Below are 10349 nucleotides of genomic sequence, written 5' to 3' on the forward strand. Positions count from 1 at the left end.
ACATTTGGTGCCCTTCTCTGCAAAATAGACCCTGAGAGAACCAAATGAGTGTAAGCAGACTAGACAGGCATGCAGATCCAGAACAGAGTGTGGAAGGGTCCTAGCAGGTGATGTTCTAGAGCCATGGCTGGCTAATGTGTTCATCTGCACTCTGAGGAGGCCCAGGTCCCTGGTCCCTGGATTACTGTTAGACTCAGACAAGCCCAGCATCAGTGCCTTTCTGCTCTTTTGACACTGTAGACCTTCGTCTTTTATGACCACACAATTGTCACCTCAGTGCAGCAGAATTGAGTGTATTCTGGCTTTTTGTGCAATGCCAAGAACATTTCATTTGGATTTAAGTGACCCCCTCATGCCCTTGCTAACACATTATTGATCCAGTCTATCCCCCAAGGTGGGCCAGTCTCATTTTGTATGTAACGGCTATTATGAGAGGGTATTTTTTTTTTCAGTGACCTTGAACCTAAGCCCAAGACCACTGGTTAAGCATTTGAAATGGCCTCTGTGTGAGTGATAACATGTACCTCCTTCTTGTAATTATTTCTTTCTTTTGTGTTTTTTTCAGGGCTCAGAAAAAGCTCTCTTGTAGTCTAGAAGACTTGAGAAGTGAATCTATGGATAAGGTCAGCTCATCAACCTATCCTTAAAGATGACTGAGTTACTTTTTTGGGCCTAGCATAGTACTGGGATATATATAGGCAGGTCCTGGTCCCTACCTTGTAGAGGATTTTATAAAGTTGTGGGGGAACCAGGAATGACATGAACATTCTGAGAAAATTAACCAACCAGGTGTGGCCCTAAGCATCTAAGAGGAAGGACAATTCAGGAAACGCTGCCTGGAATTGATGAGAGATGATGTTGAGGTCGGCAAAGCTTGGTTAGAGTCTGCCGGGCACCAGCAGGTTTTGGGAAATGGTGGGGAGTAGGACGAGGTAAGGTCAGAGCCATGAGACAGATCAAGCCAGGGAAGATCTTGACTTCTAGTCCTATATCCCTGGGGCACTTGGGGACATCATACAGATTTTTTAATGATGAATTAATGTGAATAAAGGAGATGATCCAAGGGAAGATGTAGGATCTTCAGGATGTTGGAGTGAGCTGTTTTAAGAGTCTATGGAGGAGGGTTTTGTGGCTCCTTATATGGGAGTAGCCCTTGATCATGTGGGTGGACCTCATCCTGCAGGGGACAGTAGCAGGCTCTTGAGCTTGGTCATTAGAGACCAAGGGAACCTGCCCTGATAGAGACCCTTCAGTGAGCCTGTGCTGCATACCATCCCTTGGTCTCCAATAATGTTCATCAGCCTCCTTGTTGATACAGTGGAGAACCATAAAGGCTGAAGTTGGCAGGAGCCCTGGGCTTATTCAATGGCTCTGCTCCCGTGGTCACGTGTCTCTTGATTGCCATGGTCATGTTGCTGGCAGCTACCCAGGACATCTGTCCATGGAGTGGGATGGGGATCTTTCCTGCCGTGGATGATGATTACTTGACATGAAGATGTGGAGGGAGGGGATGAGCCATTCAGATTTAAGCAAACAGGTAGTCCTGAGTTGTTGCTATTTGTGAATAACACAAGTCTCTTTTTCTCCACATAAACGAAATCCTCTTGTTACCCCATAGTATATGGATGGGAACCAGCCCTTCCCGGTGGTAGAACCCAAGGTACATTGACTTCATGCCCTATCGCCTATTTGTGCTTACACTGTTTGCTAGTATTTTAACTTAGCAAGTCATAGTTTTCATAACCTTAAAATGTGCTAACTGTAAGGAGTAAGAGGGCAAGGGGAAAGAAGCAACTTTTCTCTCCCATTTTATTTTTATGTGCACTCAGCTATTTAATATGCTTTCACTACCATTATCTGTGGGACAGGATTTATTATTATCACCTCCATTTTATAGGCTCAGAGAAATTAATCTTTAACAAAGTAATCTAGATTTAATCACTGGGAAGGGGATTGCTACGATCTCAGCACACTGAAGAATGTGATAGCTCTCATCTTTTCTGGACTGATACGTCATGGTTTAAAAAACACGAGTGTACACTCAGTCCCGCTTTGATGAACAAGTCATGTTATAAAATTCCATTAGGACTGATTTTCTCCAGGGAAGCCTGTCATGGAAGAGGATTAAGTTTTTAGGCCAGTGCACAAATGTTGAGCCCATAAAGAAATGAAGATTCATATAATTAGCATTATTTCAGCCACACCCAACGACCATTTATAACATTATATGGAAAATGTATTGTGAGGCTGATGGCATTTCCCTTCTCTGTCCCCTGCTTCCATGTCCATATGAAACATGGAGCTTCTCATTGCTTTCTGACTTCTGCCTGAGAGGGTCATTTTATGTTTTCACATCCATATGATGAATCATATGAGGCATCTCTGCTCCTCCACATCTGTGTAAGAGAAAGATCTTTTCTGCACATCTGCATCTATATAAGGGGCTTCTCTACATTTCCATATTTGTAGCAGTTAGTGCTTCAAGTGAGCAGCCATTCCTTGGGCCATCTGAACAGCAAAAGTCTTCTGCCTGCTCACCTGCCCAGGTGCTCTGGAACACAGGCCCTTGAGCCTGGGGTTGGTGTGGTCCCTTTGTGAATTGAAAGGCTTCCTATGGAGACAGCTGTTAAATCGCTCAGCAGTCCCCCCTCCCACCTCAGCTTCACAGAGATCATTCGCAGGTGTTTCTAAAGCACACCTGTAAGTGACCACCTCCTCCTTTGGAAACATGCCCAGTTCACAGGCTCAAGGTTTAAGATGCCAATTTGATTACCAAGAAATATGAGTGATGTGGGACTATTTATAAAGGAAAAAATGCTCCAGATTAAAAGTTTAATTCTTATATGGTTTTGACCATAATCACAATCTTATACAACCTCAGTTATTCAACATGGTCACCCCTCTCCCCTCACCCACATACACCACTGTCCTCCCCACAACTGCTCCACGGGTGCAGAACCGTTCCACAGCCATCTTTCTGCAGCATTTCTAACTTTGGTATCTGGCCCTTGCTTAAACTGGCTCTTGCTTTCTGTGACTGAGAGCTCATTTCATTGTAAGACATCCTTTGTATTCTTTTCTAGCTCTGTGAGCTTCTCTAAAATGTGCATCTGCTGATCCTCTCTCTCTGTGTCTAGCCCATGGAAAAAGTCAATCTCCTCTATTTCTGACAGCTCTGGAATTTAAGTCCCTCTTGCCCTCTCTGAGTGCTCTGTTCTCTGGGCTGAACATCACCTTCTCATGTGCATGGATCACAAGCCTTTCAAGCTGCTACTTAGTCTTCTTAGGATCAGCATTAGTTTCTCAATGTATTCTTCAAGTTGTGCCCTGGACCAGACTTGGAGTGTGATATTCTAGATGTAGTCTCACCAGCGCCTGCCTTGGTCTAAGGACTGCTCTTCTAGCTTGCTGTTTCTTTAGGCCCTGGGTATGTGATATTTCCTGTGTTTTTCTCCTTATCCACTGTCCACTGTGTGGTAGGCCCTGTGGATATGTTATTTCCTAGCAAACTTGAGGCAGGAATTGTTATTCTCCATTTAGAAATTATCAAACAGAGGTCCTGAGAGGTGGAAGAGAAAGAGCTTTGTCTGAGTTGGTCTGACTCAAAGCCTAGGCCTTTTCCATTCTGGAGTGCTGCTTCTCTGTTCTAATTTAAAGCAGCTGGATAATCAGTTCTACACTACTCCCTTGGCTGGGGCTTCTGTTCCCCCACAGCCAGGAGGATTGTTCTTTTTGGAGACTGGAGAAACAGAACTGGAGCTGAGCATCTGCGTCATGTCCTGACATTGCACTGCCTTCCGCATCATTGAGTCATTTCTTCCCAGCTCTTATTCTTGGCCTGAGCAGAGCTCAGAGAGTCCTTTCCATTGTCCTTGATTCCTTTTTGCTATCTTTCTTATAGGTCTGGACTGCCTTTTAAACCCCATCCTTGGGTTAGGTATGTGTTCTCTTTGCATCTCTGCTCCTCAGGGAGTTCCCCGGGTGGCCCACTTGGCTCCTTGGCTGTCTCTACTCCACCTTGAGGGAGCATACGTGATGATGCAACCAGAAACCTGTTTTTGAGAGCTCTTCCCCCCTCCCATATGTCCTATATAATAGGGAGCTTGGAGTCATGCCCTTCAGGTCTCTAAAATTTTTGAACACTAGCTTCTCACAGTCAGTGGTTCCTGGGTCTGACTGCATTAGTATAATCTGAGCTAATCTGAGATGCTTGTTAAAAATATAGACATCTGGGGTGTGCTTCCAGAGGGACTGAATCAGGGACTGGGCATAGGAGGGATCTGGGAATTCATGTTGTTTTACAAGTGCCGCAGGTAATTATGAAGAGCAGCCAGCACATGAACTACCATTTGGAAACTGTGGGTCTTGACCAGATGTCTGATCATGTCTAATCTTTATGTCATGGGTCATCACAAACTTGAAAATCTCATGGCCTTCCTCTCTCAAGGTTCTAGTTACTTCTCCTCTACCAGCCAGTTCTTCCAGAATTCTTTCAGAATTCAGTTTCCTCTTCCTGTATCTCTCCTTTCTGAATTATTTTTAGGGAGTTATAGTCAATGTTCAATGAATGAACTGAATCTCAAACAATTTCTAGGACATACATTTATAAGCAAATTGAATTGGAAATATATTGGATATTTGGCTTTTAGCTAAATGGAACTTCAGAAGATGTCTCAGTCACAGCAGCCTTCCATTACTGTTCTGACTTGTCAGTTTGAAATCTGTTTGTTTTTCATATTACTTTTCTTCTGGATCTAATCAGGTGATCCACAGCTGATTCCTGTAGTGACATTGCTTCAATTTCACTTTTCTTTTATTCTCACTTTCACAGTACATTCCACTGTGTTTCTCTCGGGTTTGCAGATTTAGAGGCCATTATATGCCTCTTTACCAAATAAGTGCTATCTCCTTCCTCATTTAATCAGCTTGTTTCTTTGGGACCTTTCCATGGCCAGGGTCCAAGCATGGAGCTGGCTGCACTGAGGCTCTACCTCGTGCAGACTATGATCCTAAGTTCCCAAAAGAGCTCTGTTGACATGTAGTCCTCTGGCCCGTTTCTTGTTGTCACCTTCCCCAAGAGTGTGTGTATCTTTATGCTTGCCTTAACATGATGTTTTTAAAGAAGCCATGATCACAATATACGGTTTTTTTCTTCTTTTGCTCCAAATTTAAACTATAATTTCTCTTCTGTACCATACCCGCTCTCAGGCAAGATCCATATCATTTGTGCAGTTGGTCAGGCCCTCACAGAGATCTGCCCTTGCCTGGTCTGAGTAAGGGTCCCATTTAGCAGAAGCACCTCTCTCCTCACCACAGAAAAGCAAATCTGGGGGAAACAGAGAAGCCCAGACCAGACTGAGCTCAGTTTCCTCTCTTGCAGGATTGTTATTTTACATATATTTGTATGTATGTATGATAAAGCACTAGGCAGCTTTTATTAGAATACCAATTTTCATATCCAAAGAGCTTGCAGAGTAATTCATGGCTGTTAATTCACTGGGTCTCTGAGCACTAGGCCAGACAGCAAAGGCCCCTTTACAAGACAACTTCACTTCCTGTTAGAGGCAGTTGCAGTCAGCCCCAGATTTGCACTTGACTCTGTCCCTGTCTTACTGTGTGGCCTTGGAAAAGTTTCTTCCTTCCTTGGAACTCTTGTCCCTTTTCTCAGACTAGCTAAATAATCTTTGAGGGGTCTTCAAGTCACCATATGTGAAAAATGGCTCTTAGAAAACAGGGAGTTGTTCTGTATCCAAGGATTTCCTAACTGAGGCTAACAGCTAAGTCGGTATCTCTCTTTTTCTCTCACCTTCCAATAGGGCAGCCCTTTCTTGGCGGAGCACAAATATCCCACTTTACCTGGGAAGCTTTCAGGAGCCACGCCCAATGGAGAGGCTGCCAAATCTCCTCCCACTGTCTGCCAGCCTGACGCCACGGGGAGCAGCCTGCTGAGGCTGAGTGAGTGTCCAGTCCTGGTGCTGGTGGCCTCTGAGCAGCATCCTTGGCACTTTCAGTGATTGTATAAGATCCCTGCACCTACCACCACAATCCACAGTTGGAGAATGGTGGGGTGGGTGGCTGGAACAAGTTGTACCCTGGGGTGGTCCCACCTCTAGAGGCTCCCCCTGGGTGAGCTGTTTTCTAAGGTAAGCATTCTACAGTCTCAGCAAACCAGGGTGTGTGTATCCCCTACTTCTTTTCAGCTGCAGCTTTTCACCCTCATTTCCTCTCTTCTTCTCTTCCTCCTCTCGAACCTCTTCCTGTCCTTCCTAGCATTGTTTTCCCTCCTCTCAGATACCCCCTTCTACCCTTCCTGCCCCTCGCGCTTCCTTCCTCTGTCATTCTGATCTTCTCTCTCCTGTGTCCACCTTCTTCTCTGCAGCTTCCCTATTCCCAGTAGGGGGGTATCATGCACTCCAAGTGGGAGCATTTCCTTAGGCAAATGGAGTCAGTGGCCAATGGGCAAGGGTGTCGGTCTACAGGTATCCTTTCGGTGGGTAAGACCTGAAACCACAGAGGCTTTTGCTGCTTTTCATTCAAAACAAGCCATCTTTCCCCACCAGCAGCAGAAGATTCAATGGGCCCAGGAGGGAACTTTCTGGTCCTGGCAGAGTTCTTCCTGAGGCTCCTCAGCCTCAGCTCTTCTCTGAACTGGCCTATGCATTGGCTTCATGAAGGCCAGCTCTGCCGTTGGCTGCAGGAACTTCAGATAAGCCCTTGAGTGAGTTCTAGTGACACTCAAACTGGACTCACTACGGCTTCAGATTGTTCTAGTGTGAGCTGAGTGAGCCCAGGCACCTGCACAAGAGCTGCCCGTGACCTGGAGTATTCAGCCCCTGCTGCTGTCCCTTCCTTTCCCTGGGTGTGGACACCTCAGCCTGTCACAAAGGGGCACTAGGAGCAGTTGGTCCCCTCACATGAAACCTCCTCTCAATGTCAGTCACCACTCACCCCATCCTTCTCCATGGGATTATTTTTCTTTCTGTTTGAGTTTTTCTCTCTCGCTCGATGACACTCTTTTGTTTATTTCTTTGCTTCCCCGTAACTCTGTTGGGCTGGATTTTGGCCTCTCTTGTTTCTTCATGTGGCTTCTCTGCTTCTTGGTTCACTGGAGATCGTGGCCGGAGTGTCAGTGCCCCCGTATTAGGTACTGTACCCATTCCAGGTGAGGTGGAGAGTGAGAATGCCTTTGTTTCCCTACCCTAACCCTCCCCCTCACCAACACTCAGCCAGGGTCCCACTACTGCCTGCATTCCTGCATCTCCCTCTGAGGAAAAAGAACAAGCTCCTTGTTGAAATAATCCACAAGTACTTTGGACCCCAAATCCTTAACATTAAAGACATTAGCTCACCTACATTTGAAATATTGGGCACACTAATTTCTCAGCAAGGAAGCCTGGAGTCCCCACTAGTCTCTGGGATCTTGGTATGGAGTTCTGGCCTGAAGGCAGAACTGGGCAGATTATCTGGACTCCCACTGAAGGGGAGGGCCCAGGCTTGAGGAAGAAGGGTTCCAGAGGCCACGTCCTTACATTCACGTTCATTGCCTTCTTCCAATCTCAGGAGACACAGAAAGTGGCTGGGATGACACTGCTGTGGTCAATGACCTCTCATCCACATCATCGGGCACTGAATCAGGTCCTCAGTCTCCTCTGACACCAGATGGTAAACGGAATCCCAAAGGCATTAAGAAGTTCTGGGGAAAGTAAGTTGGTGCTATTGATCCTAATTATATTGCTTTGAATTTTTCTTTTTGATTGGGCAAAGAGTCTGTGTAAGCCCCTGGTCCATTAGACATTGAAACAGCAGTCAGAACAGAGTGTTCATGTTTAAAGAGAAGAATCTTAGATATTTTTCAGGGCCAAGAGAAGGAGAAGTATGAAAGGCACCCATTAAATATATCCAGTTGCCTTTCATGTCATGTATCCTAGGCACCCACCTATTCCACACACCCTGAACATAATCTCTGCAGCTACATGGGGTTTGGGACAGACACAGATGAGACTGTATTCTCCCTTCTTAGGAGTCAATCTGTTTTAAGAAATCCTTGAAAAATCTTTGAAACCCAAGTACTTGCTGGCCCAACTGATCCACTTTGTGACATGAGGCAGAAACTGGGGCCTCCTACAAGGCATCAAACTTTGCTTTGACCTTTATAGCAAGTGACCAAATCCCAGAGGCAGGATTAGAATTGAGGCTTGAGTCTGGCGGAGGAGCTGCAATAGGTTGTGATCCTTGATCTCTGGGAAGGTACTGAGAAACAGTGCTGCCCAGAGTCCCTGTGCTGGCCTGCATGGCCTTGCAAAAAAGGAAGCACAGTGACTGTAGGCTTTCCAACTATTCCATGACAGTCTCCATGGATTCTTCTTCATGCAGAATCCGAAGAACTCAGTCAGGAAATTTCAACACTGACACTCTGGGGATGGCAGAGTTTCGACGAGGTGGGCTCCGGGCGACCGCAGGGCCAAGACTCTCTAGGACCAGGGACTCCAAGGGACAGAAAAGGTAAGGTTCCCTCCAATCCATCTACAAAAAGTTGTGTAAAATCCCAGCCAGGGTGGAGTGGGGAGAGGGTGCTTGTTGTCCCACAGCCTTCAGAAATAGAAGCCAGGAATCCTTAGTGCAGAGCTTCTCAACTTGCCCATTCAACATCCTTGGATGTTGCTCATGCTTACAAGTATGCCGAGGTAAAGATAAGAAGCTCCCTACAGCTGGAGGTAGGGAGCTAGGGTAGAAGGGTGGGCCCTTGGGCCTCCCTGAGCACCTCAACAGTGCTACACACCTATAACCCATTCTCAGCAGTGGGTTTACACACTAGATGGATAGCCTTGGTATAGCCAGGAAGAGTGCAGATTCTAGAATCCCAGGGAATTCCTAGGAATCGCTACTCAACCACTTCCTAGCTGTGAGCTCTAAACTGGATTATACAATATCTCTCTCTATGCCTCCATTTCCTCACTTGTAAAGTAGATGTCAAAAACAATTGTTCTATTAAAGTTATCGTGAGGATTACATGAGCTACTACATGAGCTGTCTGCCATTCAAGAGTCAACAGCCTCTAGTATATTCGGGAAAGTGAGCCTTGTCTCTTACCTGCCTCTGGGTCAGCTCCATCCTTCCACAAAGACTCTGCAGAAAGATGTTGGTGGAGCTGGCCACATCTGCCACTATTTTTCATAATCCTGTGCCAAACTTTACTGTAGGATGTTAACTAAAGGGGGTTACAAAGGGATGGCACTGGAATCAAAGTGGGAAGTTTCATGTCACTTTTCCCATCATACCTTAATACAAAAGCATAGAAAACGTTAAACTTCTCCAGAGGTGTCCCTGGTGGAAACCCTCCAGTTACTAGCTTTACCCACTTTCCTTTGATCTCCCTGCTCTGAAAAAGAGTATCACCCCTCAAACCTGCACAGGTGAATCTTTACTACTGTGTTTTGGGGAAACCCCTTTCCATATTCTCTTCCCCAGTCAAGCAGTCCCTACAACATCATCTCCAGCACAGTATCTCCTAAGTTCTGAGTTACTCAGCCAAGATCAGTACTCCTGGGGGCCTTCCACAGGATTTGAATGTGACATTTTATATCCAACCAAAAGGCAAAAAGTAAGCTGTAACTCTCTTCAGTTTAGTCCCCTCAAGATTGCCATATACCAATGCAAAGTACAGGTAGTTGCTGGTTAAGATGCGTATAATTCAAATATCTGTTCTCAGAAATAATACAGTCTAGAATCCAATTAAGGAAGAAAAGCCATTTCCCTAAATGCATCATATTGTTTGCAGACCTGCATCCCCTGTGGAAGGGAGCCTTAGCTTATTTTGCACATGGATATGATACTCCACTTCCCCAGCTTGCCAAACAGGTTTCTAGTCTTACCAGGTCCTCCTGGTGCATGAGACACAGAACCTTTCCAGATCCATTCATTCTTTGAATGAGTATCCCCAGACTCCAGGTACCTTGAAAAGAAACATGAACCATTAGCTTTTACAGGCTAGCGAATCTAAAGACACAGTCTAAGTAAGTCAGAGACCAATTCAGAGCCCTTAGAAAGTATACCTGATCATTCCGAAGATGGCCGAATAGGAACAGCTCCAGTCTCCAACTCCCAGCGCGAGCGACACAGAAGACCGGTGATTTCTGCATTTTCAACTGAGGTACTGGGGTCATCTCACTAGGGAGTGCCGGACAATCGGTGCTGGTCAGCTGCTGCAGCCTGACCAGCGAGAGCTGAAGCAGGGCGAGGCATCGCCTCACCTGGAAGCGCAAGGGGGAAGGGGATCCGTTTTCCTAGCCAGGGGAACTGAGCCACACAACCCCTGGAAAATCGGGTAACTCCCACCCCAATACTGCGCT

The 10349-nt window shown here is 46.0% G+C and overlaps 1 protein-coding gene across 13 annotated transcripts in view; it reads left to right on the forward strand.

Moving 5' to 3' along the window:
- PPFIBP2 (PPFIB scaffold protein 2) overlaps positions 1–10349 on the forward strand; it is a 147985-nt gene that overhangs the window by 119752 nt on the left and 17884 nt on the right. For 11 of the 13 annotated variants that reach the window (XR_001889103.1, XM_017891642.1, XM_017891647.1 and 8 more), the window contains 6 exons: positions 566–623; positions 1619–1660; positions 5817–5955; positions 7112–7144; positions 7561–7702; positions 8374–8502. Coding sequence is in view for 12 of the 13 variants with exons in the window: in XM_017891642.1 (XP_017747131.1) it covers positions 566–623; positions 1619–1660; positions 5817–5955; positions 7112–7144; positions 7561–7702; positions 8374–8502 (543 nt within the window). In the remaining variant the exon portion in view is untranslated. The remainder of the gene's footprint in view (positions 1–565; positions 624–1618; positions 1661–5816; positions 5956–7111; positions 7145–7560; positions 7703–8373; positions 8503–10349) is intronic. The other 2 variants (XM_017891650.1, XM_017891654.1) reach the window with 1 other exon arrangement.

The sequence above is a fragment of the Rhinopithecus bieti genome, unplaced genomic scaffold (genome assembly GCF_001698545.2).
Source record: "Rhinopithecus bieti isolate Rb0 unplaced genomic scaffold, ASM169854v2 scaffold_21601, whole genome shotgun sequence".
Classification (NCBI taxonomy): Eukaryota; Metazoa; Chordata; class Mammalia; order Primates; family Cercopithecidae; genus Rhinopithecus; species Rhinopithecus bieti.